The sequence below is a fragment of the Garra rufa genome, chromosome 1, assembly GCF_049309525.1.
Source record: "Garra rufa chromosome 1, GarRuf1.0, whole genome shotgun sequence".
In the NCBI taxonomy this organism is placed as follows: domain Eukaryota; kingdom Metazoa; phylum Chordata; class Actinopteri; order Cypriniformes; family Cyprinidae; genus Garra; species Garra rufa.
This window is the reverse complement of record NC_133361.1, coordinates 29671613-29698647: the sequence shown is the minus strand read 5'-3', so window position 1 is coordinate 29698647 and position 27035 is coordinate 29671613. Positions and strand designations below refer to the sequence as shown.

Below are 27035 nucleotides of genomic sequence, written 5' to 3'. Positions count from 1 at the left end.
CTTTCTAGGAATAGCCAAGGAAATATGCAACTAGTATAACTAGTTATGATATGATCTAGTTGTATATATGTATTAAAATGAGGTTTCAGCAACTTTTAAAGATATTCAGGTAATAAGCCAAGCAGAATTTTCTGTCTTGTATGCAGTCATGTTGCATTCAAAATCATTAAGAAGACCTTTGTCTCAAGATATATTAAATACTTTTAGTGATTCTCGTTTGCTACTTAAATCTACAACATTTTTAAAAACATAAAATATTAGATGAAGTAAGCACAGAATCGGCTTTGTGCTGCTGCCTGCGATCACGCCAAGGATCAGACAAATTTGCACATACATTTTGAAAAGCAAATGTTTTGAAAAGTGCTACCATCTAGTGGTTTACAGGAAATTAATATCCTGGAGAACCCACGGGGTCAAATTTGGCCGCTGTTAATTGCTGCTACCCAAAATGAACAAACAAAAACAAATTTGTCAAATTTAACTTCAAAAGCCCAGAGTGCCACTTGTGGCCCCTGCATAGAGACACCTAGTGGATGAATATTGAACTCACAAGTGCCAGAGTGGTAGTAACAAGATGGCTGACCACATGCTGTTTTGTTGAGCTGGAAACCTACCCAAACAAAATCGTCTTCTCAGCAAACCAGCGGTTGGTAAAATGGTGTATTTTTTGTTAATCTATTTAATATTAGCTTGCAGAATGCCTAGAAGTATGTTTTATATTCTTTTTGGATAAATGAGGGACTCTGAGCTAGTTCAAAAAACGATGGGCCAAAAATGACCCTCTGGGTGTATGGGTTAAAAAAATGTCGGGTCAAAAATGACCCATTGGTTCTTTAAGTGACTTTGATGAAAAATGGTGACAGTCCTGTATTTGGATAAAGCCTTGAAATAATTTAATTTGTATAATATATTTTAATAAGTTACCTCAGTAGTACAGGGCCAGAGACTAATAAAGTAGTATATCATTTCAGGGAGTATGGCCGCTCCGATGTGCTGTGTGCAAAGACCTCAAAACTGAAATGCACTGTGAAAAATGTGTAGTTCTAACATGCAACAAATAAAGCAAAAAAAAAAAAAGCATTGTTAAATAGCTGTGTGGTTGACTGATTATTTTCCTAAATTTAAAATAGTTTGCATTGACACTCTTTGTTCTTGTGATTCTTTAATATGCTACGCCTATACAGCCCAACGGGTCAAATTTGGCCCTTATCCTAAATTAGGGAATAAAGGGTTCAAATTGAAAAAGTGGATATTTTGGTGTTCAGTGACCTTATAGCAGTAATTTAATGCATACTTCATAATTTTCCAAAGAAGAAAATGGTTCTTGGGTAATCCAGGGTTAAAGGCACCTTTTACCACGTCCGGTGCGCCTTAAATCCACATTGTACTGTGTAGGTTAGATGAGTAAGTAAATGCACACAAACTAGATTAAATTAGTCATACCTCCAAAATGTGTTTTCTCATGTGCAGTTAGTCATTTGGGGATTCTCTAACCAGTAAACTCACCACATATGATCTGTGATCGAAGTTTTACATTCTGCTGTGTCTTCTTTGTCTCTGTGGTCACATACAAACTCGACTTGGTGCTTTTCTTTGCCTTGTGAAGTTTTTCCATTCACAGAAAGCTTTGCTTAGCAATTGTACCAAGTATAAAGGGTCGTCCAAGCAATAATTAATTCTAATTAATAATAATAATAATTAATTTGTGGAGCTTTCACACACTTACATTCTCCTTTCACATCCATGCATGCATACATTTTGTCCTCTTACATTCATACATTTCAACACACACACTTAAAATATGTATTAAAAACATAAACATGAGAGCAAAAGTATTTAGAGGAGTACATGACTCTGTCCAGCAAAATGTAGAACAAGTTCTGTGTCACTTTGTCACTTCCTCTCATGGTACACAGTGAACGCGTTTCATCTGACAAAAACGAAAGCTGGTGCAGAAGATGAGAAAACTCTCTTTCCACTGCAACCAGTGAGGCTCAGGAGACGTGGGCCGACCAAACTGTAAGCAAAAAAGCCCAAACAGTAAGATCAGATTATCAGACAACAGACTCACTTCAGCCCACCATCATATATTAAACTTGCCTCATCATTAACTGAACAATATTGATTATTATTACAATACAAAGTAAGTAAAATAATAATAAGTAGCCTACATATGAATTATCAAAATTTAGGGTTGAGCAAAATGCCTGCAGAATGCCAAATCTGTCCTCTGTAGACCTGCCTTTTATGTGGGATGTCTCAACATTCAAACTTGCACAATTCTGCTTTGATAAATTTAGATTATTTCCCACTATTTGAGTTAATAGTTGTTAATAATTACATGGGATCAGCTCTGACACAGTTCATACTTAAAGGGATGGTTCGGAGTAGAATTGACTTCATTGCTATGCACTCCGAAGCCCATCTAAATACCCCATCCGAAGTTTTTTTTACCTTAGTCGAACATTTATGGAGATATTAGAGTTTTTCTAATTGTTTGTTACAGGAGTGAATGGTACATGTGATGTATCTGGTAAATTGCACCACTAAACGTGCATGTAATCTTACCAAACTTGTACAGTAGTGTAAATAGGTTATGTACTCACAAAACGCTGCATCAGAACATTTGTAAGTCCACCATGAGTGTTTTAAAAACACGTTTTTACCCGAGAACTACTAGTCTCAGAAACTACAAGTCGACGTCACTTCCCTGGTTTGATAAAAGCATGTAAAAGTCCTCCTACAAGTTGACATGCAGACAGATGTAGGAGGACTTTTACGTGCTTTTTTCAAACCAGGGAAGTGACGTCGACGTGTCGCCATTTGTAGTTTTTGAGACTAATAGGGATCGGCTAAAATGTGATTTTAAAACACTCATGGTGGACTTACAAATGTTCTGATGCAGCGTTTTGTGAGAACATCACCTATTTACACTACTGTACAAGTTTGGTAAGATTACTTGCACGTTTAGTGGTGCAATTTACCAGATACATCACATGTACCATTCACTCCTTTAACAAGCAATTCGAAAAACTCTAATATCTTCATAAATGTTCGACTAAGGTAAAAAAAACTTCGGATGGGGTATTTAGATGGGCTTCGGAGTGCATAGCATTAAAGTCAATTCTACTCCGAACCATCCCTTTAATAAGAATATTTATTGTTGTAAGCCACGTTAACATTGTAAATGGTTCGAACATTAACGCTGCACTGTGCTTACATACAGGTAAATAAAAAAAGTGTTAAATTAAAATGTGTTGCACCTAAAAAGGTAAATAAAAAAACGTACTGTACTTATATATAAAAAAAGTTCCTCAAATAAAGATTCAATGAAAATGTATTGTTTTAAAATGACTTTATATTTAATTCAGTGATTCTTCTGAGTACCACAATGACAATCCAACTGCTCTCCATTGACTTTATATTGAACGTTTACTGTCGCCGTTAAATATCCCTCCAGTTGACAAAGTTCTCAGAGTAATATGACATGTTGCACTCTACTTTTGTGTCCTTAAACGCTCGTTTATTAGGTCGAGAGCTTATAATATATCTGTGTTTTTTTGGCTTGTTTACTGTACACCTTGTCACAGAATCTTTTAGACATTCCAGAAGACATTAACCTGTATTATATTCTAGTCGCGCAGATGGGGAAAGTTAAGAGTGTGCTACAATGTACCCCGCTGTTATTAAACTATGCTATTGTATGACATTAGCGATGCAATTTTCAGTTTACTTTTATGGATTTTAATGAGAAACCACAAGAAACAGGTGAAATTATTATTTCAGGAAATGTAAAGCATTTTGGCTGGTTTATGTGTGTGGTGTTCTATGAGAGCTGTGTGTGGAGGGAGTGGAGGGTTTTTCTGAATGTGTTTCATCTATTTGTCCACATTGTTTTGAACTACTGTACAGCTGTGTGTTGCGATCAGGGCCGTTCCTGGCATGGTTGTGATCCGTTCATTGTCATGCTCCAAAATTAGATTATTTAGATTATTTAGATTGATAATTTAATTTTGGAATATGTTCATTGTAACATTCCAAAATTAGATTATTGCCCTATGGGGCATGTTGTCACATTTCTTGAAAATTGTCTATTACTTCAAAATTTTATTGTTTTTGTTTTTTGTTTTGTTAAAAAAATTGTTTTCCTTCTAGGAACAGTAATTTAAAACAAAAAGCAACTGTGTAAATTTAGAACCCACCCCAATGTAGACCTTAAAAAAAATTATATATATATAGACCTAAAAAAAAATTATATATATATATATATATATATATTAGATACATAATAATAAAAATAAATTGAAAGTTAAAAAAAAAAAAAAAGGTAATGCTGTTTCAAAGGGCACATGCTTTTACTGGCAATGAGCAGCATTGGACCCGATCGATCAGTGTTTGTCTAAAGTGTGTTTACAAGCAGGTCATTGACTACCAAAATGATTTAGTTATTTTTGCTTTGTTTCTTGATCACTGACTGGAACAACAATGTTAATAACCCCTGATTTTTTAGCTAACTGATCTGAGCTCGTTCTGTGGATAAGACAATTTTCTCCTTCTCACAAATTATTATAAAACCTCTTGTTTAATCTTTTCTTATGTTTGGTTTCTGTTTGGTTTCTGTTCTGGTATGTCTGCTTTTTTTGGAGGTTACTGTGCTGAAGAGTAGAGCCTACAGTATGGTTTTCCCTACACACACTAAAACTATAGACTGCCTGATTTAAACAGCAATAATTGTAGTTGTCGATGCAGTAGTTCTTTTGGTTATATGTGTTGTTACTAAGTAGACATCTAAAGCACTTAATTTATTGGATTAATACTTGGTCTTTTTATGGCAATTGGTTTGCATGGTTTTAACAAATAAGTCAGATCAGTTTGCTGTTCAAGTAAATACCACTGAGAAATTCCAAGTTGCAATTTTGTTACATTAGTTAGCTCAACTTAAATAATAAGGTGTTTGGATTACACACCTATTATATAACTTAAAATGAATTAGTTTTAATTAGAATTATTTTTAAGGCGATCGGTTTGCATGCATTTTAAAGTAAGGTTAATTAATTAGATTTACAGTATGCATGAATATACTTGTATGATACTTCAAATCTCCTCATGCCTCTTAAAAGAAAGACAGTCATACAGGTTTGGAACCACATGAGGGGGATTTAAATCACAGATTAGCAGTTTACTTTAACACTTGCTTCCTTGCAATCACTCTTATTAAATTGAGGACAAGCAATAAATGCAATAAACCTGTTAGCAAATGCAAAATCAAACAAGCAACTCAACATTTTATAGGCATTTTGCCAAGAAAAACAGTTTTCAAGGACACTAGAGATTTTGCTGGATCAGTGTTTGTATTTTTGTGTTTTCAGCCAGATAAAGGTTATTTACCTGTGCTCCTCCTGGCTGCTGATTGGCTAGAACCAGGAAATTAAAATATTGATAAACCATATAAATGTATTCTGAAAAAATCAGGCATATTCTGTGGACAGGCTGTAGTCGGCTCAGGTTTTCTGTTCTGGAATTAAAGAAATTGTTTCTTTGAGCAGTTTTACTGACCCTGGATCAGTTTTTGCTGTAGAAGTCTAGTAGAATTAATTTTACCTGTATTTTACTCCATCAGGCCAGCGCTGCAGCCATGCATTACTTTATTTCTTTACTGTTAGTCATTAATGGGCTGCATGTGAGCATTCAGTCGGTTACAGTAAGAGTTTCTAAGCCAAGAAATTACACATCAGAGCTGACTGTGTCCAATGGGATGGACTGGGGGACGTGGGGCTCTAAGGAAATCTGTCCAACTGGAATGTATGCTGCTGGGTTTAGTCTAAAGGTAAGTCTGGCATTGAATCATAACAGTAACGTGTAAATACTAAAGGACCCAAAGATGAAAGTTACTATGGGATGGTTAGAGTTAATGGTAATACTTTATTTTAAGGTTACACATGTTACTGACTATTATAATAATTAATTATGCATAATCACATGCAAATAACTCTAAGACAAAACCAAACCCTAAAGTATGTACATGTAGTTAATTTATATTACCCATAGGGAAGAGTGGGGACAGTTGCAACATGGCTTATTTCTTAAATCAGGAATAAGATACAGAGATGATATTCATACTGCACATGTTTTATCGGCCCATTATACTTCCTGGAAGAAATCAGCCACATGTGAGCATTCCTTCTACAAAAAATCAATTTCATGGTAAAAAAAATTTTTTTTTTTGGAAGATGAGATTTTTGGTCAAAGTGTCTAAGTTCTGAGCTTCTAATAGGTATAGCTAGTGTTATTCAATGATATTGTCTCAATCTAATATGCCGATTTTATCATGGCTATCAGTGTAGGGACATCCCAAAATGCTGCCCTTATCACAACATTGATTTAAAAGTTTGTCATACCATTACATAATTGTAATTTAATAATGATAATAGTAATGAACCCCTTTAATTGTTAGGTATCTCTCCTCTTTTTAAGTGAATAGGTAAAAAACAGCCAATTTCCCTTTGTTAAAGACCCTGACTGTGAACAAATAAAATAAAGGAAAAGCAAATGATATTTAAGAATGATTTAATTATAATATATATAATTATGTATATTGTGGGGACAGTTGCAACATTTCACTTGGTCTATAAGTGTAAATTGTGCGTATATTATCATATGTACACATGTTGCAGCAATATGGGGGAGTAGCTGACAGATAAAGCTTAATTGTCTTAAAATTTCTATAAAAAACTTAAGGCAATGCAAAAAGTGTTGCAACTGTCCCCACTCTCCCCTGCTTAAATGTATAAAAGCATGCTAAAATAAAGTGTAACCGAGTTAACTTGAAAGAATTGTTTGTAGCTCTTTCAAATTTAGGTTTGTTGTTTTTTCAAGGTGGAAGAATTGTCCTTTTGGACCGATAACACCGCACTCAACGGGATTCGCCTTCACTGCGTCGATCCGACTAAATCCCTATCAGTCACGTATTACGACTACGCCACAGTTCACTCAGATGTAGGAAGGTAACGAGTAGTTATACTAGTTATAGCGGGTTTGTGTTATTATGAATTCTATTAGAAGCAGCTTCTTTAATAAACTTGTAATGAATTTGAACTTTCAGTATTAAACGTGCTTTTTCTTCAGCTGGGGTCAATGGACAAAAATCCAATGGTGTCCTTTTGGATTCTTGACTGCTTTTCAGCTGAGAGTCAAATCCTCAAGAGGTTTTGAAGACGACACGGCCGCAAACAACATCAGGTGAACATGTGGTCATCATTCACTTTGAGATATGCAGAATGTGCAGAACTACATTTATTAAAAAGCAGTTTTTGCATTTTGGTTTAATAAATGCAGTCAGTTTGAGATACTCCACATATATATACTTGTGTATATATATATATGTGTATATATATACCTACCTTTTTCCAGATTCAAATGCTCTCTTGGGTCTTCGCTGCTGGGTGGTGGCACAGAGTGGGGCGAGTGGGGCGAATGGAGCTCAACATGTCAAAGATTAGGGATTTGTGGCATCATTACACGGATAGAAGAGCATCAGGGAATGGGAGACGACACCGCTCTCAATGATGTGCGCATGATTTGCTGTGATTAAATTCAGAACTCTTCTGCTCACTTTGAAGTCATTGCAAAACTGAAATCTAGGTCATTTTTAAGTTTGGTCGAATTAGCAAAGCAAATAAGTCAATTAAATGTGGCCAGTTGGAGCTTGATGAGTAATTTCTACTTATTTGTTTTAAGTTAGATCTGCAATACTACATTCACCCAATCACAGTTAATAAACTGTACTCAAACACTGTGGCACTGAAAAATGACATGCTGTAAAAGGATGTTGTTCATTTACAAAGACGTACGTGAAAGCAGACAGCCTGTTATTCCTTTTAAGATTATATGTCCACTCAATGTAAATATTACCCAAATCAACGCCTTACTGTTTGGCACCTCATCACACAATGATGGTAACAATCAGTGGAAAGTGTTTGAGTACGAATGGGTCATTTTGAGTAAAAAAATTAATTCTAGATGTCACAAAACAGTAAGTTACTAAAACTAACAACAAAAGCAGTTAACATTTTTTTTAAATACCTTTTTAATTATTCATGTCCCAGTGCATGATTGGAAAAATGCAATCATAACTTTAATATTTACTTCGAATCCTTGTAAACATAATAAATAATTCCAAGTAAAAAATGCTTTTAAATTCAAGCTTTAATTACAAGCTTAAACTGAGTACTAATATAAAATTTACTCTTTGTTTTTAATTCTTGCCTGAATTAAATTATTTAATGTAGAAATTACATTTGTTTTTATGTAGTATAATGATCTTCGGACTCTGGCCTTCTCGTTATCCCTCTTCAGAACAGATCTCCTTTTACACTGTAAACTGAAACTAAAGGCATTTGAGATTGCAGTGAAAAATCTACTTGCGCCATCTAGTGGGCAAAGATGGAAACAACTGTTTTCATCGTCAATGCAGTACAATAAATATAAATAGTATTACTCACACGTTTTTATTTACAGTGCCTTTAATTCTATTTAATACAAGTGAAATGTTTGATAGTTAATTCAGTGAATGCCATTCAGTTATCAGCTATTGCATTTTGCATTAAATGTCCACAAACAAAATCTTAGCTGCTTATGCTATAATAGACACTGTTCTGTTTTAAACAGTAGACCTTGATCTGAATCAGGTTTGTTTCATCACACACATTTACACGTTAAAAATGTGTGAGATTTGAAAGTCTCCAAACAATATGACTACATCTAAAATAAAAAATTCGAAGTGCTTCTCTTGAATAAGTCATTACTTCACAGCCATGTTCTACATACAGTAGTATGACTGTATCAGTTTAATTTCATCTAAGAATAAAACACTTCTTCTGTATAGAAATAATTGCATTATTTTACTTTATTTTTTGTAGCTTTGAAATGAAGAAAACTTACAAATGAAACAGAGATGTGTGTGAACTGAGGGATAAAGCAGATGAGAAAGCTGAGAATCAAAGTGAGTATTCTGTGAGAAACGGCATCAATACACAAAAGCACAGCTGTTTTAGGAGATGAAATACTGAGCAAGGGTTTGGAGTGAATCATTAAGACAGAATTGACTGGAAATCAAAGAGATCTGATTCTGATCAAACCATTCAAACCTGCAGAATAGATGAACTCACATCGATTAGTCACATTTCACATCTTCACAATAATGTTCTCTCTGTGTTTAGTGGTTTCTCAGAAACTCGTGTTACTTTATTAAATGAATACAGTAGATCAGTGTTTCTCAACTCCAGTCCTCGGGACCCACTGCTCTGCACATTTTGTATGTCTTCCTCATTTAAGGCACCTGATTTTGATCATCAGCTCATTAGTAGAAAGATTCATGAACTGAACTGAGTGTGTCAGACTCAGAAACATACAAAATGTGCAGAGCAGTGGGTCCCGAGGACAGGAGTTGAGAAACACTGCAGTAGATAACATCCATATCATTTGATAAAGTGAAATTATATGTGTGTGTTTGCATTGCGGTTTCTGTTAAATACTTTCATACTGTATTTGTAGATCTTTCATTCTGTTTCTGATGATGGCCTGTAGAGGGCGACACATCACTGTATTACAGGGGTCAAAGGTCAACTCAGGCAAGATGTTTGTTCTTGAGAATAAGCTGAGGGTTTTGATGTCAGAATCTCATCTCAGCTTTTAAGTCAGACTGAAAATATTCAGGCCCGATCACATCAGACTAGAAATCACAAAAATATATAGATATTGTTTAAATTATCAAAACAACGCATCAAACAAAATCACACATCTGTAAATATTTAATTCATCTGTGACGGCAGAAAGCCAGTCTGATGAATCTGATTGCATCACTTTATGACAGGAGTGTAAAGGAGATATCGAGCATAAGCTCCATAATCAACAAATACTTACAATCTGGATTTATTCTGTCCAGACTGTTCCGTCTCATCAGTTTGTGTCTGTTTTTCACTTGAGATGCACTGCTTTGTGTCTCATTACTAGCCTCGGCCTTTCTTTTAGTTCTCTTGTTTTTGGATTTCAGTTTGTGTTTCTTCAGTCCATTCATATCTGTAATTACAAAATACAGTTTCATTAAACTCAGCAGTGTTAAAGCATTATATCATAATTTCATGTGACATCAAATCAATTCCTGATCAATCAGCTGCATGAAAAATTAATTAAAACCAGAACATTTCTAATAAATCTGTTAAAGTACAGTAATGAAGTATTTATTAGAAACTGTTTTTTTTTTCTTTCCTCACCTCATGTTTGATCTTGTTTGATACATCAGAATAACGCTCTACAGCTCTGTCTGGATCAAGATACACTGCAAATGAAAAAATAAAAAATTGTATAAATCTTTAAAATAATTAGGTGTACATTTTCAAAAGTATTAATACAAACTTCCAAACTGATGACACTTCAAAACATGATCTCCTGCTTTCGTTTCAGTCCACATAATCACCCAGCTGGCATTCAACTGACCTTAAAAGTTTAAATGTGGTTGAAATACTGTCAGTTTATGAAAAAACATTCATTCAATGTCTACACAACGTTGAATACCAAATGGTTGAAATGGTGTTGCTTACTAACAATGGATTCAACAAAGAAATATAAATAAAATTTGAGTTGTACGTCAAATCAACATTAATTTTACAACCATGACTTTTAAACATTTTGTTGAAATATATCAGTAGAAAAATAACGTTGTTCCAACATTCAAACCATGCTGATCAATTAACTGTTGTTTAGATTTGCAAATCTAAACAAAATCCAACGGTTATCCAACACTGACATCTGACAAAGTGACGTTGATTCAACGCTGACCCCACGTTAAAATGCCAGCTGGGAACTGAAGAGATGAAGTACCAACGTGGAGCTGGGAATCTGATGGGTTTGGAGAGATTTATATTACATTTTTAGGGCAATCTGATGATTAGAGTTTTTCTCACTTGCTTTGGTACATTTCTCAAATCATATAAATCCTCTGTATTATTTGCAAACCAGTAGTGCTCTTCTTAAAAAGCACACAATAGGCAAATTATACACTTTCAGGAAAGGTTCAAATGCTGTCACTCAAAAAAATGATTCTTTAAACTAACTCAATTCAATTATAGACAGTGGTTCCAAACAACCAAATTGTTTATTATTAACATATAAGGATTTTTTTCAATATTTTCAAAATTATTCTGTTAAGACAACACAATTGAATTAGGAAAATCAAAGTGAAATAGTAATGTCCAACCAAATCAATGTAATCAATGTCCTTTAACTTAAAACCATTAAGTTTAGTCAGCTTGTTTTGGTTTACTAAAAAATAGGCCAAACAGCTCATAATTTATTCATGTCGCAATGCATGATGGGAGTCATGGATGAGTTCTGATTGGCTACAACTTGGTTTTTTGGTGGTCACCGTTGTTGTGATTCTCACACTGATTCTTCATGTCTGTGTGTCTAAAAGCAAAAAAGCTTTTTCTTTCTTTCTTCATCTGTCTCATAAAGCCAAAACTGACTGATCTTTTGTTCACAGTTCTATTGAAATCTGTAAGGAAAACCTAAGTCAAGTACTTAAGTCACTATATGATGATAGCTATTTTAAGTACAGTCAATGCTACTTGATGACTTTTGTTCTTGGCTTGTCTGGCTGTTATAACTCAGTAAAAGCAGCCAAACAAAATCTAACATTGAAGATTTAAGGGTCAAGAGCCCAACTAATGCAAACATTGGCCACTATAATGGTTGCTTAAATTTTTTTTTCCCTCTTTTGGTGATTCTGCTTATTAACATCAGGTGTCTGTAATAATGATCAATCATGACGACGTGTCTTCATCAAATACTTTAGAAATTGTCACATCCCGTTTTTGAATGGTGAAATTAAACCCTTTGCGTTACTTTAACAATTCATAATTAAGTAAAGTGGATAATTAAACAGTTATTAAGTTATTTAAGCACAATGCAATAGTGTTTTGGCGGACAACAAAATATATATATGTTGTTTTAAAATAAAATATTTAAATAAAACCAACAATGGCACAAAACCATTTTTTTGAGTGTGGGGTGGTAACTTTCCAAAAGGTTGACTAGGTACAAACATGCATACAACAGTGCATGTGCAAGAAAAATGCAGAAGAGACAAAAACAATTGTAGAAAGGAAAGTGAACGATACCCGCCCCTTCAGGCAGAACTCTAAACGTAGCACTGGGTGACGTAATTGTGTTTACATCTCTATCCACATTTCTTGCTTCAGTGCAGCACGGAAATACTTCTCATTCTTGTGATCTCTCATATAGCGGTAAGCATCTTAAAAGCCAGTATGATATATTTGATCAACAGACCAGTTGATATGGAGGTTAAACAAGCACTTCTTCAAATTTAAATCGTGATCTGAGAAATGTAAAAAGTTATTTTGTTTTTATTTTCTTTTTTATAAGCTTGGCTGTAATTCCCATGTAGCACACGAACAATGATGTGAATCTATTCACAAAGAAATATCTGCTGTGAAGATTTAAGAAATTCTGCTATTTCTAGACAAATCCCATTATTACTTTATCTTTATCTATCTATGTGTCTTATTGTTTCACTTCTTCTGTCATCAGAACATTGACATGAACAGTCAGGAGTTTACGTTTCTTTATACATGTTAATAATGTCTTAATTGTCACACATGGCCTCTCAGCTATTTTCTGTACAAATTCATCTATTATCATCTATCTTTAGTTTCAATGCCTAGTGTGTTTTGTAAAATACTGTCAAGTTTGTGTCATCAGAAGTTTCCTCTTCTCTAAAGCAGTTTGATGAAGCTGATATGATCCAGACACATCAGATGTGTGTGATGAGTGTCTTTATGCTCCATGTGAAGATGTAGATGGCCATCTGGTGGACTAAGATGATAACTGCAGTTTATATTCTTTATAAAACTCTACTGATACATATTTGTTTTATAAAGTTTTAAATTCAATTTAATACAAGTGCCATTCTTTCAGCCTAATTCAGTGCATGTCATTCAGTTTTCAGCAAGTAATAATGCTGATGTTTCTTTTAAAGTCATTGATGAGCTGCTGATGTGAATCAGGTGTGTTTCATCACACATTTACATCTTCAGCTCTGTGTCGCGAATGTAACCTTCAGACTGAGATTTGAAACTCTACAAACAATATGACTGCGTCTATATCAGATATTCACTGAGCAGGTGCTTCTCTTGAATAAATAATTACTTCGCAACTATTAAACAGGTATTATATATGTTACATTGATATTTTCTAACAGACACTTCAGTACTTTATTTGCGTTATAATGTGGAAAACATAATGAATCTCATTTTAATGCATTAAGGAGATCTGCTTGATATGAAACCTCATCATCATCATCATCATCATCAGCTGACAGATGAATCCAGAAAGAGTCTCTGGTAAGAACAGAAATCATTCTCTTCATTTAATGTAATTCTGGGGAAACAGAGAGATGTCGTGTGTGAACTGAAAGCTAAAGCACATGAGAAAACAGAATCAAGGTGAGTATTCTGTCAGAAACGGCATCAATACACAGCTGTTTTAGGGGTAAATCCTGAACAAAGAATTGACTGGAAATGAAAGAGATGTGGATTCTGATCAAGCATTCAAACCTGTGGAATAGATGAAAACAGCAGAACTGAGGTGTGTTTCCCAAAAGCAACTCAGTTCCATCGTTACCAATAGAGTTGAGTGGAAATAATGACCATAGTTAGCTACCGATGCTTTTGGGAAATGCACCCCTGATTTTATTAGAGTCACATTTTACATCTTTGTGTTTGACCTCAATAATGTTATGTTTGTGTTTAGAGATTTCTCAGAAACTCTTGTTACTTTATTAAATCCAGTAGATAACATCCATATCAGCTGATGAAGTGAAATCTATATGTGTGTGTTTTCATTGCTGTTGCTGTACAATACTTACCTACTGTATTTGTACATCTTTTACTCTGATTCTGATGCTCACCTGTAGAGGGCAACATATCACTGTATTACAGGGTTCAAGGTCAACCCAGGCACTTTACCTGACTGTATAAAGAGGAATATTTTGTAAATGTTTCATCTAAAGCTTAAAACTTAAAAACATTGGACTACAGTCAGAGCTGCACTGGACATTTCTTCTTTTCCTCTCAGTGAGAGATGTGTCTCATCATGTGTTTCAAGGCCTGTTGTCTCTCAGGTCAGAAATCTGACTAATTGTCAACTGTTGATCAGGTTCTTTGGATGTTTATCCGAAAAAAAAAAAAACTATTGTATTTTTTTTTTTTTTTTTTTTTTCAGGTTTTCTTTATGAATGAAAAGTTCAGAAAACCGACATTTAGATGAAGCAGAAATCTTTTGTAACAATTTAACACTGTGACATTAAATGTCTTCATCATCAGTTTTGATCCATTGAAAGCATCCTTAATAAATAAGTATAATTCTATAATATCGTTCCCAAAAATATTCATGCAGGTATCTGATCACTAAAATAAATAAGTACATAAATAAGTGTATACTAGTGTTACTAATATTGCCTTTGTGATTTTTATATTATATGCACACATGCATTATATTTATCATACAGTACAAAAACAACATAAGAGAAACTAAATGAATTATTAAGCGCATTATAAAGATGTTTGAGCAAATAATTACAGGCAGAGTACTTCACAGTAAAGATTGGTCTAAGCATTTTTAGACGTTTTGTATCGTCTAAACATTACTTATATTTTGTAGCCTATTGTTTATAAAACAAAAAACAAAAACAAAAAAACACTTCCTCTATAGAGATACAAAACCTGCCACTGACAAAAGAAAGTGATCTCTATCTACAGATCCAGTCACTGATGGCCACATTGCAATTTAATTAATAAATAAAAATAAATAGAAACGAGGTACACATTACTGAAATAAAAAAACACTTATTTCACAATATGCATTTGGTAAAATAAGAGTTTGATATTCATTATGGACTGTATGTACTGACATTAAGTTGCTGAATGACCCTTGCAAGAAATGGACAGCGTTATTGGCTGATATTCAATATAATCTAATACATCGGTCATCATTATTTATTTCATAAAGCACTTTTTGTGCATAGTCACATCTGGCTTTTTATGTATAGTGCATGTTACATTTGAATTTTGAATGTGAAATAGTACGTAAAAGTCAAAGATAAGGACAAGATTGTTATGGCTGATAGTCTTAGTTAGAATGTATAATGCCTTTTTTAAACTTTCATTCATAAACTCAAATATTGATCTGTTTCTTATTAAAGTACTTCTAATAACGTAAAACTAAATAAGAATAAGGCCTCAGGGATTTCTACCGACTGACTGAGGCACTCCTAAAAAGACACTCATAACATTTGACAAGTCATCGCTGCGTGTCGTCACAAAAGCTTATCAGTTTGTTTTTAAGCTTTGCCAATTTAAACATACCCCTCGGCGAATGCCTGACTTTCTTCAGTTCATGACTCACTTTTCTCACTCAGTGTGCAAATATAATAATTCAACCTCTGCACTTTTCAAATACTGTGACACAATAACTAACATTGTGTTTTAAATGACATTTTCTGAAGCCACCGTTTCCTTTCCTTCTCTAATACTTAATCTGACTCCACTGAAGTTGTATCTCTTAAAGGTAAGGTCTTTCTTTAAATTGATAAGAAAAGACAGGATTTATCCTGAACATTTAGATAATGAAAGTTAGTCACTTCAGCTTCAAACATAATCAGTGCTAAAAGTAAAGATTATCAAAGCCTTTAAAACCGACGGCTACTATACTATGAGCTTGTGCACAATAGAGGAGTGCTGGGGAAAAAACCCTTCATCTTTTGTATTAAGCATGGGTTACCATGTAAGTAAAACCCTTAAGGCAATGAAGGTAGAGAACATTTCACACCCACACAGCAAATTCTGGTCTTTGGAATAAACTCCCTGGTAGTTAAAATCAACTCAATCTGAGTGTACATGCGTGACCATCAAATAGACTCCAGCGCAGAGTTAAAATAACTCCGCTCTTGGAGTTGAATTTTTAACACTCTCTCAGAGTTAAATTTTAACACTTTCTGGAGTTAAAATATTAATAATTTGGAGAGTAATTTTAACTCTAAAATTTAGTTAATTATAATTTAAACTCTTTAACCAGTGTTAAAAACACAATATGTTTTATGTGGAAATGACTACACTGAAAGCCATACTCTCAACTTTCTGCTTTTATTTGAGGAAATACATAGATTGGATTTAGAAATTCCATGCATGTAAACACTTTGAAATTAACTGCTGTCATAAAATACTGTAAAATCTAACAGCAAAACATTTACATTTAATATGTCTGCAGTGCCAACAGGAAATGTTTAGTAAAATTGTATACAGCATAGTCAACAACACATCATTGCATTATATAAAATCAAGCCTGAATGATTATAAAATGAGGTAGATATAAATCAGATGAAGTAACAAGAAAAAATCCACAGTGATACCAGGATACATTCCATGAGGACAGAACTTAACATTTTGCTTAAATAAGAAAATTATTGCTTGTTCAACTGCCTTGCTCTCAGTTCTTTGACTTCAGTTGTACCTATATCAATATTATATACATTTGTCTGTAAAAAAAAAAAAATATATGTACAGGCTGGACAGAGCATCATGATACTTTACTTTACTTGAACAGCTCTTCAACAATACCCAAGGATGTACATGACTGACAAGGCGAAACTTCTCTGTCCAAGACAATGTAAAAGGTGGAAACCTGTGCTTTTGATGTCCCTGAGGCAAGAAGATATGGCTGAGGGTTTTTCTTTAGTGGCCAGGTGATGGTCATCAAGACTTTGGCATGACTGAAACACAAGATAAACATCCCTTTATAAACAATAGGCATTAAAGGAAGAGTCCACTTCCAGAACAAAAAATACAGATAATTTACTCACCTGCTTGTCATCCAAGAGGTTCATGTATTTCTTTTCTTTCTTCAGTCACAAAGAAATTGTTTTTTTAAGAAAAACATTCATTTCACAGCATTTCTCTCCATATAACTTAAATGGTGCTTGCGAGTTTGAATTTCAGAATTGCAGTTTCAATGCAACTTCAAATGGCTCTAAACCATCCCAGCCGGGGAAGAAGGGTCTTATCTAGCAAAACAATGTGTTACTTTCATTAATAAATTAATATTTGTGCACGTCTTAACCACAAATGCTCATCTTGTCTAGCTGTGCATTGAGCATACGTACTTTGTGCACTCTGGTTCAAGACAGTTAGGGTACGTCAAAAAACTACCATCTCAGTTTCATCCATATCTAACTTCCAAATTGTCCTACATCGCTGTAGAAGTACCGACCCAGTGTTTACAAAGTGAACGTGCAAAGATGATCAAATGCCCTTTGCAACAAAAAAAGAAAGAAAAAAAAGGTTGAACATCAATGATAAAATGAGAAGAGTTTTTCGATATACTCTAAATGTATTGAACCAGAGTGCACAGAGTATGCATGTGCATCGCAGAGGTAGACAAGACCAGCATTTGAGGTTAAAAACTGTAATATAAATGTATTCAACCCGTTAAGCACCACAGAAATCCACTATGTTGAGAAAAATCCTGCAATGCTTTCCTCATAAAACACTATTTCTTTATGACTGATGAAAGAAAGACATGAACATCTTGGATGACTGGATGAGTGAATTAATTCAAGCTAAATATTTGGAACATAATAGTGTTGTCTAAACAAACCTTTTCACCAGATGATATGTTGCCTCTTCAAAATTGATCTTCATGGCCTTAATTACTTTCCAAGTGTTCAATTTTTCCAGGATCCTTGTAGCAACCACTATTTCAAGCATCCGTGATAACTCTTGTAAATCTAAAAAAAAAAAAAAACGATAATTGTTCAGACAAATGTAACAATATATATATATATATATATTTTCCAATAAAATTTTGAAATATTATTTAACCCTTACCAGTCCTTTGACATCCAAGAAGCAAGAAAACGTGTAGTACATCAGCTGAGCCCTAGTCATCTGTGATTTTCAGTGTCGTTTTCTGGTATCAAAAACTTCTGTTGGACTACACAATAACATCAACAACATGTTATTAACAAAACAAATCATAAAATTACAGTCACTTACTCTTTATTAACTGATTACTAAACATATAACTCACCTGAATTGAGAAAATCTGAGAAACAAATTTCGTCCAGTTTTACTACTACTTCCCTCCATCCTGCACTTGTCAACATCCTGACAAAGAAGAGAAAACATGTAATTTAAAATAACCTCTAATGTTAGTGTGATTGAAAATGCAAAATGTTTAATATGAAAGCCACGAACTCTCATTAAGACACGAGTCACTACTAAAACATTTGTAACGTTAGCCGTTATGACTCAAAACATTACAGGCATAACTTTAACGTTACACGTTCATGGATAAACTATGATGTTTTAAGCCAGGGTAACGTTAGACACTTCAGTTTACTGACATTGCTAGATATTACCTCGTCTCGTAGGCATTACTTTATGGAAGCTTAACAGAATGTTTCTTGAGCGAGTCACTACTTAAATTTGACAGCAAAACACTCGTTTACAAAAATAAGGTGAACAGAAAGACGTTAGCTAATATTAGCTTGTTCACATCGGGAAAAAAAGTCCGCTCAAAACAGCCATGTTTTGCATCGGAGATTCATTCAACACAAAGTTCGCCGCGGTTATTGGCGTCAGTACACAGTATATAACGTAACAGCTATGTAATCAGCGGTCTGTCAGAAGATAAAGAACATTTTGGAATTAGTTTTTTACCTACCTCAAGACGAAGTAGACAACTTCATCAGTCCTCGTGTGGCACAACCAGGCTCGTGTCATGGCGCGCTCCTGATGTAACGTTAAAACGTGCTCCTGAACACCAATGAATGAACTCCGAAATACAACACAGCCAGGGAGTATCCCGTAACACAAAATGTAGTGAGAGTTAAAAAATAAACTCCAAAAATTTAACACTTTCGCACTTTTTTGCCTAACTCCTGATTTTCGAACTCCAGAAATTTGCTGTGCAGCAGAAGTAGGATTACAGTAGTCAACATTTGAAGTGGATCAAAACCTTTCATCAAAGTTTTCCTAAAACAAAAACAATACCCATTTTTTAACCTAGGACAACTTTGGTGAACTTTTTTGATCCACTTCAAATGTTGACTACTGTATTCTTCCTCACACTCAAACACAAATAGTCATGTGTCACACGTCTCATATATTTTAATAAATAAATGCTATTTACATCTGCACTGTTAAAATAAAATGCTTCTGCATATTTTCCAGTTTACGAAACATTTTAAGTTTTAAATGCTAAAAATCGAAACTACATAAAACCCCTTATCAGCCCAACAAAAGTACCCCAAATGTTGTCCCAACTAGTCAAACACAGCTGTCTGAACACATTTTTGTATTATTGAAATGTTAAGGCTTTGGGAGTTCCCAGCATGCATTGCAGCATAAATTATGCAGTTCTTGTTATAGGATTATTGTTTTGCTGTTTGCTATTTTTTTTATTATTGTTGTTTAGTCATTATTGTTAGTTATTTGTAGTATTGGGATCTAAAGAAGTCAGTGATTTTTGAGGTTTGTGTGCCTAGTTGAGGCTTATAGTTTTCAACCACTTTTTATCTTAGTCTGTAAGATATTTTACCATCACAATGTTGTCTATATTAGACAATAAGTTATCCATTAAAGTTTCCACAACAATTCACTGTTTGTCATTCATAAACAAAACTGATAATGTGGTGATATAAATGATCTCGTCTACAGTAATTGTTTAGTAAGATCAAAGAACACAAACACTTTAATATTTTGGGAGGAGTAAAAATTGTTTCAACAACCAGATGCTTTTACAGTTGTCCAGTTTCATCTGGAATGCAGCCCAGAACACCTCCAGAAGTTGTTTGAGCGATTGCATCTCAAAAGCATTTCGGAGGGCATTTACACCTAGTCTTTTCACAATCAAATAGCTATGCGATCAGAGAAAACGCGTGAAGTAACCAGGTATAAACAGGTGCAAACAACACTGTCAGAGAAGGATGTCATGATGAGTCACGTGGGTAAAACTTTCTGTAAGCCCGAGTCACAAGCAGTGGAAATTGGTCTTTCCAGGTCAACACAAAATAATGAATCACTTTAACTGTGATTAATGTGTTTATTAATCACTGCACATGCTTTAACAGCCAAAATCGCCGAGTTGTAAGGGTGGAGTAGATTGGACAAATGAGAGACAGTTTGGTTTAAGTGATTTGTAAACAAGTAGCAGGATTTGAAACTCAATTCCATAATGAACTGGCAGCCAATGCAATGGTCGCAAAAGAGAAGTGACACGATCAAACTTTGTACACCCCTGCTGCATTTTTAGTTGCATACTTTTTTAGTTGCATACTTGCAACAGAGGGATTTGTGACTTGGATATGATAGAGAGAGTTGCAATAGTCCAGCTGAGACGTAATATAGGCCTGAATAGCAACCTCTAGAGACCTTTTTGACAGAAATGACTTGACTTTACAAAGGGAACAAGGATGAAAGACACTAGAACCTAATACAGCACTAATTTGTTGATCGAATTTTAAGGAGTCATCAAACACCACCCCCAGATTCTGGACATGGAGAGAGATGGAGGAATTTAAGGTCCTGAGATTTGGGGGACTAAAAATAATAATAAAACATTTGATCAGAGTTCAAGAACAGAACATTTTTTGAAAGCCATGATTTTGATGATTTGTTCATTAGGCCTTACCATGCTTTTTACTGTTACTTTTATATATTGATACTTCAGCACACAGTGTAGAGAAAATAAAAAAATATGTAAAACAAAAAAAGTTGATCTATCATTTGGTAAAGATAGATTATTAAATGAATACAGTCAATAACATCCATATCAGCTGATTAGCAGAAGTGAAATCTGTCTGTGTGTTTTTAATTGCTGATGCTGTAAAATACTTTCATAAATGAGCCACCTCACTGTATCACAGGGGTCAAAGATCAATCAAGAATCTTTATCTGACTGGATAAAGAATGATATTAAGTCAGTGTATTGTTTATTTATTTTAGCAATTTACAAGTTGATTTTTGAATGTATCATAGATAAACAGTCATCATCCATTAAAACTTTAATTGTGAATTGAATAAATCGTTTTAAGTAAGTGTGTATTTGATTTTAGTAATTTGCATATTATTTGACATCCTTAAATTAAATTACAGTAGCAGCATTATATCAGCCACTAGTCACTCTTGAATGTGTTACCAGTCTTTTAAACACCATTAGTGAACGTAATCAGATCAGCATGCATCCTGACCGCAGCCGGTTGAAAACTTTCAAAAATGTTCCAATGTTGTGAAAGATGTTTAGAGATCACTATGGAGCTCAATGGCACATCATTAGATTGCATCAGAAGCTTCAAAAAACGTATAAACATCCGCCTCCCAGCAAACATGCAGGGGAAATTTGAGCTTTTTCACGCGACGAAAGGTGTGTCTCTTCACCTTTGTCACAGTTTTGTCTTTGGCCTCCAATCTTGCATGACGTGAATCAGAGACGCCCAACCCTGTTCCTGAAGAGTTCCTGCAGAGTTCAGTTCTAACCCTGATCAACCCTCGAGTAAAGCAGTGTAGACTTGCAGTTGAAAGTCAATGTCAAACCACACTGGATTGTTTTCACATTCATGACATTTTCTAACATGCCTTCCTTCCAGAATCACTTAATTTACAACTAAATAGAAAAACTGCATTACTGTGAAATGATGCATTTGTGTGATCTAAGAAAGACTCCACTCATTAGTCTGTTTGTTTGTGATCAGACGAGTCTGTAAAAGCTGAAAGAGTCCAGGAGCTGAAATAATGTAGTCTGGATGGATGGAGTTTGAGATGAAGTTTTCTGCGGCTGGTTTCTGGACTCTGGGCATTTGTGGCTTAATGGTTAGACCTGAAGATAGTGGTTCGAGTCTTTGTTCTGGCAGGAGGTCTCAGGATTGAATGAGCAGTGCTGTCTTCCACCTTCAATATTACATCTGAGGAGCCTTTGAGCATGAACTGCGGCTGTGTCTTCACTTGGACGGGTGAAATGCACAGCACACACTCAGAGTATTGGACACCATACTTGGCCACAGGTCACTCACTTTCACTTTCACTTTCATGGTTCACGTTCAGGTCTTCAGATGCTGCTATGTGGACATCACTGATGTTCTTTGTTCTTCAGAACATCTGTATAAAACTTTACAGGCTCCTCTGGATCATTTGAGACTAGAAATCACAAGATGCAAGATATTTATATAGATATTTTTATTGTTATAGATTTAAATTTTTAATATTATCAAAATAATACATCGGTTAAACAATAGTACAGTATTTAATTCATCTGTGACTGCAGAAAGCTAGTTTGATAGTTCCACAATAAACAAATACTTACATTGTGGGTTTATTCTATCCATACTGTTCTGTCTAACAAGTCTATGTCTGTTTTTCTCTCGAGATACACTGCTTTGAGTCTCATTTCTGTCTGTCTTGTTGGTGTTTGCTTGTCTGTGGTTTCTGATGCTCCAGCAGTTTTCTCTCTGTGTTTTTTTCCTTTCAACGCTGCATCTGTAATCACACAAATCAGTTTAAAGTCAGCGTTGTTAAAGTGATATAACATCATATCACATGACATCAAATCGATTCCTGATCAGTCAGATGCATGAATTTATTGTGATTAGTAGATGAATTAAAACTAGAGCGTTCGCAATATGAAGTATTGGATATGAATATTGTCTCACCCCATGTTTGATCCGGTTTGATGCATCAGAATGACGTCGTACAGCTCCTTCTGGGTAAAGAGACCTTAAATAAAGACAATTGGTTATAATTTAGCTAGTGTTTTTCTATTTACTTTGGTGTAATTGGGTGTACATTTTCAGAACTCTTAGTACAAAAATCCCAAACTTACTACACTTGTAACACAACTAGCCTTACTTTCAAAACATGATTTTGTGCTTTATTTGACACATTTTCTGTCTGATTATCATTTCAAAACCTGAGATTATTGTAATATTTAATGAGAACATTTACTGTTTCCCATATCAGAAATTGCTAACAAGTGCTATAGAAATTGTATCTATAAAATCTAGAAATATACATGCAACTGTTTAAATATCAGACGTATTAAACTGAATGAGAAGAGATGCAAATGCACAGTTTGATAGTAATAGCATTATAAATGGCATTTACTGTGAATAAGGCATTTATACTGTATACAACACTTTTTTGTGTGGAGGAAAGGATGCTTTGTGTTTTTTTTCTTTTTTGTATTAACGCTGAACTGAAAAAAATGCCCTTTTGATGTTCTGTTGGGATATTACTACTAATCTGATCATTTAACAGTTAAAAAAAACTGCACCCAAATTTAAGAAATGGTAAGAGTGTCTGAACTGATGCTGTAAATTCAGATCCTGCACACTTTTAACAGATATGAATTAAACAAAAATATTTAAAAAATAGAAACACATTTCGAAGCTTCTTTGTAAAGAAGTCAGATGCAGAACAATCCAGTGTTTATAAACTCATGCTGTATGTAATATGTACACATAATATGATCTACTTCTGAAATGGCCCAAATGTACTGTTTGTGCATAGATCTGCTTTAAAAAATACAGATTTAATTTATAGTGAAAGTTTACATTTGTTAGTGATTATTGTGCAATATAGATGCACTGTTCAGATTCAATAATGCTTAATATTGTACACTTACATCACTGTTAAAATAATAAATACTCTTCACAAAATGGATAAGATAAGTGTTCAAATACCTTCGATGAGCTGAGAAGAGGATCTCCGCTGCTTGTGTGACTCTGAGGTTGAGATCTGAGTTATAACAGAGAATGTTACCACCCACTGTTTGTTATACAGGTGTAAGGTGTCACTTAAAGTTCACAACTCATTCTCAAATCAAATGTGGGCGGGCAGGTTTTGTGGCTGTGTGTTGCTTGCACATTAGTTCTGTCTACAAATTGTTCTTTTTCTCAAATAATTAAGTAGGGGTTGACCAGGGATGAGAGTAAAAATGTTTTGTTTGAGCATCAGTAACTCCGTGGTTGTTTGTGCTAGACATCTCAAACACTGATATATGGTAGCCACATTTGTCTACTACAAATAAAACTCACTTAGATGTGTACTGCATAACGACAGATTATGTGAGTTAATATATATCAAATACAAGTTTCGTTATTACAAACTACTGAATTTGCTGAAATAAGACCCACACTTCTAATTTACGCAAAAACATGATAGAAGACCAAAGAATAATCAGGTTTTTTGAATAAAGTGAACCATTTAAAGTGACAAACATACTTTATTCATTTTAGGACAAAAACAATTGCTGTGCGGGTGTGTGTGTGTGTGTGTGTGTGTGTGTGTGTGTGTACCTGGTATTCATCACGTTATGGGGACCAAATGTCCCCACAAGGATAGTAATGCCAGTAAATTTTGACCTTGTGGGAACATTTCTCAGGTCCCCATGAGGAAACAGGCTTATAAATCATGCACAATGAGTTTTTTTGAGGAAGTAAAAGTGTGCACAATCTCCTGTGAGGGCTAGGTTTAGGTGTAGGGTAGGTGTAGGGTGATAGAAAATACGGTTTGTACAGTATAAAAACCATTACGCCTATGGAATGTCCCCATAAAACATGTAAACCAGTGTGTGTGTGTGTGTGTGTGTGTGTGTGTGTGTGTCGCTAGCTGTGTTGCCATCTACCATTGTTATGTGAATTTTGGAATATCACATAAAAAAGGCTGGATGGAAATGTCAAGATGCACATAAATTCTAAACATGCACAATAATGCTTTACATGCAAACACAAACGCTTCTTTACAGTGACCCGTTGTCTTGCAGTAAATATTGAAAGATTATAGTAAAATTGTTACTGTCCACATTTCATGTTTTCATTCCTAAGCTTTCATTCTATTCGACATTGGTCAAATGTGCATAATCAGCTCCTTTCTCCATTTTTATGTTCACAAAGCTGATTATTGGAAACAAATTGGGAAAGAGAGGCACAGAATGGCTCTGTCGGTCACTTGCGCTTCTAATAAACATGCGGTTAACACATGTTTTTGGTTAATATTTTAAAATTATTATTTAGTTTGTTTTATTTAATAACAATAATCAGAGTTACTAGTCTTATTGATATAAAAAAAATAATTTTCCGTTAAACTCTGCAGCCCAACAAACTTGTTGTTCTTTTTCATTTTTGGCAAATAAAGAAAAAGTCTTGTTACTGTTCAGATTTTGGAATTGACTGGATATGGCCAGAATAGTCTCCTCACACATCAATGCTATTTTTAATCAATTTGAAATTAAAGAATTTTCTTTATGTTTATGCTCTTATGTTATTTAGTTTTTGTGTATGGACTTATATTCATGTTATATTTTATAATAATGTATTTTATTTATTTGTGTTTCATGTATTAACTTTCATCTTTCTAGTTCACTTGCACTCCTATTTTTTTTATCTCTCCATTTCTGTCTATTTTACATTTTTCATATGTATGTTGGATGTGTTACACTTAACAGACATTTAGGCTGAAATAGTCATTTAATGTGCTTTCTCTTTACTCATCAAAATGCTATGACAGTTTTTACACTATAGTGATATAAATAGATATAAATGGAATTATCGACTGTATATTATTTATAAACATTACAACACTATTTAAATGGCTAACTCAAAATTAATACTTTACATTGCACTATTTATGCTCGTTTGAGTCTGGAATGAGTTCTGGACTAGAAAGGACAATTCTTAAATGTTGAGTGTGAAGAACCATTTTATAGTCTAAAGAACCTTTATGTGCTATATTGAACCTTTTATGCAGTGGAAAGGTTCTTTCGATTCCATACACCATAAGAAGAACCATTTGAAGAACCTTTTTTGTTATTTTGACTAGGACCCCACAACCCTAAAGGCTGGCACTGTCCATATTGCAGAAATGTACTTTCCTAAGATTATACACATCATGTGAGCGCCATCCTCAGGTAGAATACTGCAAAATAATTATTCAGCCTGAGGGTGGCGCTCTAATGTTTTAACAGGCTTGTGCTGCAGTTCCTTTTTACTGTGTGTATGAACCATGTACAGTAGCCTATATGAACTAGATTTTTAAAGCCACAGTTTTAAGTTTGGTGTGTCTTGAAAGGTTTAACAATTGAAGTGTAAGGAGGAAAACTCTGCATTATAAATGATCAAATTTAACTGGTTTTCAAATAGTTTCTTATAAATAACACCTTAAAGTTGTAGTCATTTTTAACAAACCTGCATAGTCAGTATTAAGTCTGTGGATAGACTTTTTATTGTTTGTGTTATGTAGCTATCTTTGGTTTTTGATGTAGTTTTAAGAACAAAGGATTTAAAGTACAATTTTAAGTCCAGAGGTGGATCATGATGTGAAATGTTGTCAGTAAAGTGCAGCATCAGTGCAATTAAACACAGTCATCAGTTATCATAGAAAGCAGCAGTTCCTTAGTCAGTTTGTTTGAGACTCTAAAAGAGCCCAATTGCTCAACAGTCTTTGATGTTCATGTTTTCAGTCGCTGGGACAGTATCTGAACATCACTGATGTTGTGTCTCCTTGAGAACATGCTGAACAGCTTTTAACATCAGGATGAAACTTGACAGGCACATCTGGATCATCTGAGACTAGGAATCACAAATAAATATATCAGATTATCCTCATTTACATTGTTTTGAATATGTTTCTAATGTTCTCGATCAATAATACAATAATGTCAAAGCTAAACAAGCACACAGCTGATTCATAGGGGACTCAAAGTCAGTCTGATGAATCTGTCTAATGTGTCATTTTATGAAAGGAAAGAAAACATAACAGCAGAATTATAATGCCATGAAGTGATGATTAATAATAAACACACTTACAATATGGCTTTAGTTTCTCCATACTGGTCTGTCTAACAAGTCTTTTTTTCTCTTTTGATTCCCTGGTTTGTGTTTTGTTTCTGTACTCCATCATTTCTCCCTCTGT

General features: G+C 34.3%; 1 protein-coding gene and 2 long non-coding RNA genes across 4 annotated transcripts; 1 reads left to right on the top strand and 2 right to left on the bottom strand.

The window, feature by feature from the left end:
- Window positions 1-5487: 5487 nt before the first annotated feature.
- Window positions 5488-10127, top strand: LOC141347003 (vitelline membrane outer layer protein 1-like). The gene is made up of 4 exons (XM_073852333.1): window positions 5488-5827; window positions 6877-7004; window positions 7126-7239; window positions 7411-10127. The coding sequence occupies exons 1-4, from the start codon at window positions 5636-5638 to the stop codon at window positions 7589-7591; spliced, it is 615 nt and encodes a 204-aa protein (XP_073708434.1). The 5' UTR covers window positions 5488-5635; the 3' UTR covers window positions 7592-10127.
- Window positions 10128-16361: 6234 nt separating this feature from the next.
- On the bottom strand, window positions 16362-18171 carry LOC141326549 (uncharacterized). The gene is made up of 3 exons (XR_012353917.1): window positions 17958-18171; window positions 17728-17857; window positions 16362-16843 (listed from the first exon to the last, which is right to left on the bottom strand). It is a non-coding gene; the product is annotated as an uncharacterized lncRNA (long non-coding RNA).
- Window positions 18172-21061: 2890 nt separating this feature from the next.
- Window positions 21062-26790, bottom strand: LOC141346026 (uncharacterized). Of its 2 annotated transcripts, XR_012357232.1 has the most exons (4): window positions 23807-26776; window positions 22778-22841; window positions 22432-22604; window positions 21062-22265 (listed from the first exon to the last, which is right to left on the bottom strand). It is a non-coding gene; the product is annotated as an uncharacterized lncRNA (long non-coding RNA). The 2 variants fall into 2 exon arrangements; XR_012357207.1 differs by lacking the exon at window positions 21062-22265 and having other exon boundaries at window positions 22290-22604; window positions 23807-26790.
- Between the last annotated feature and the right edge of the window lie 245 nt (window positions 26791-27035).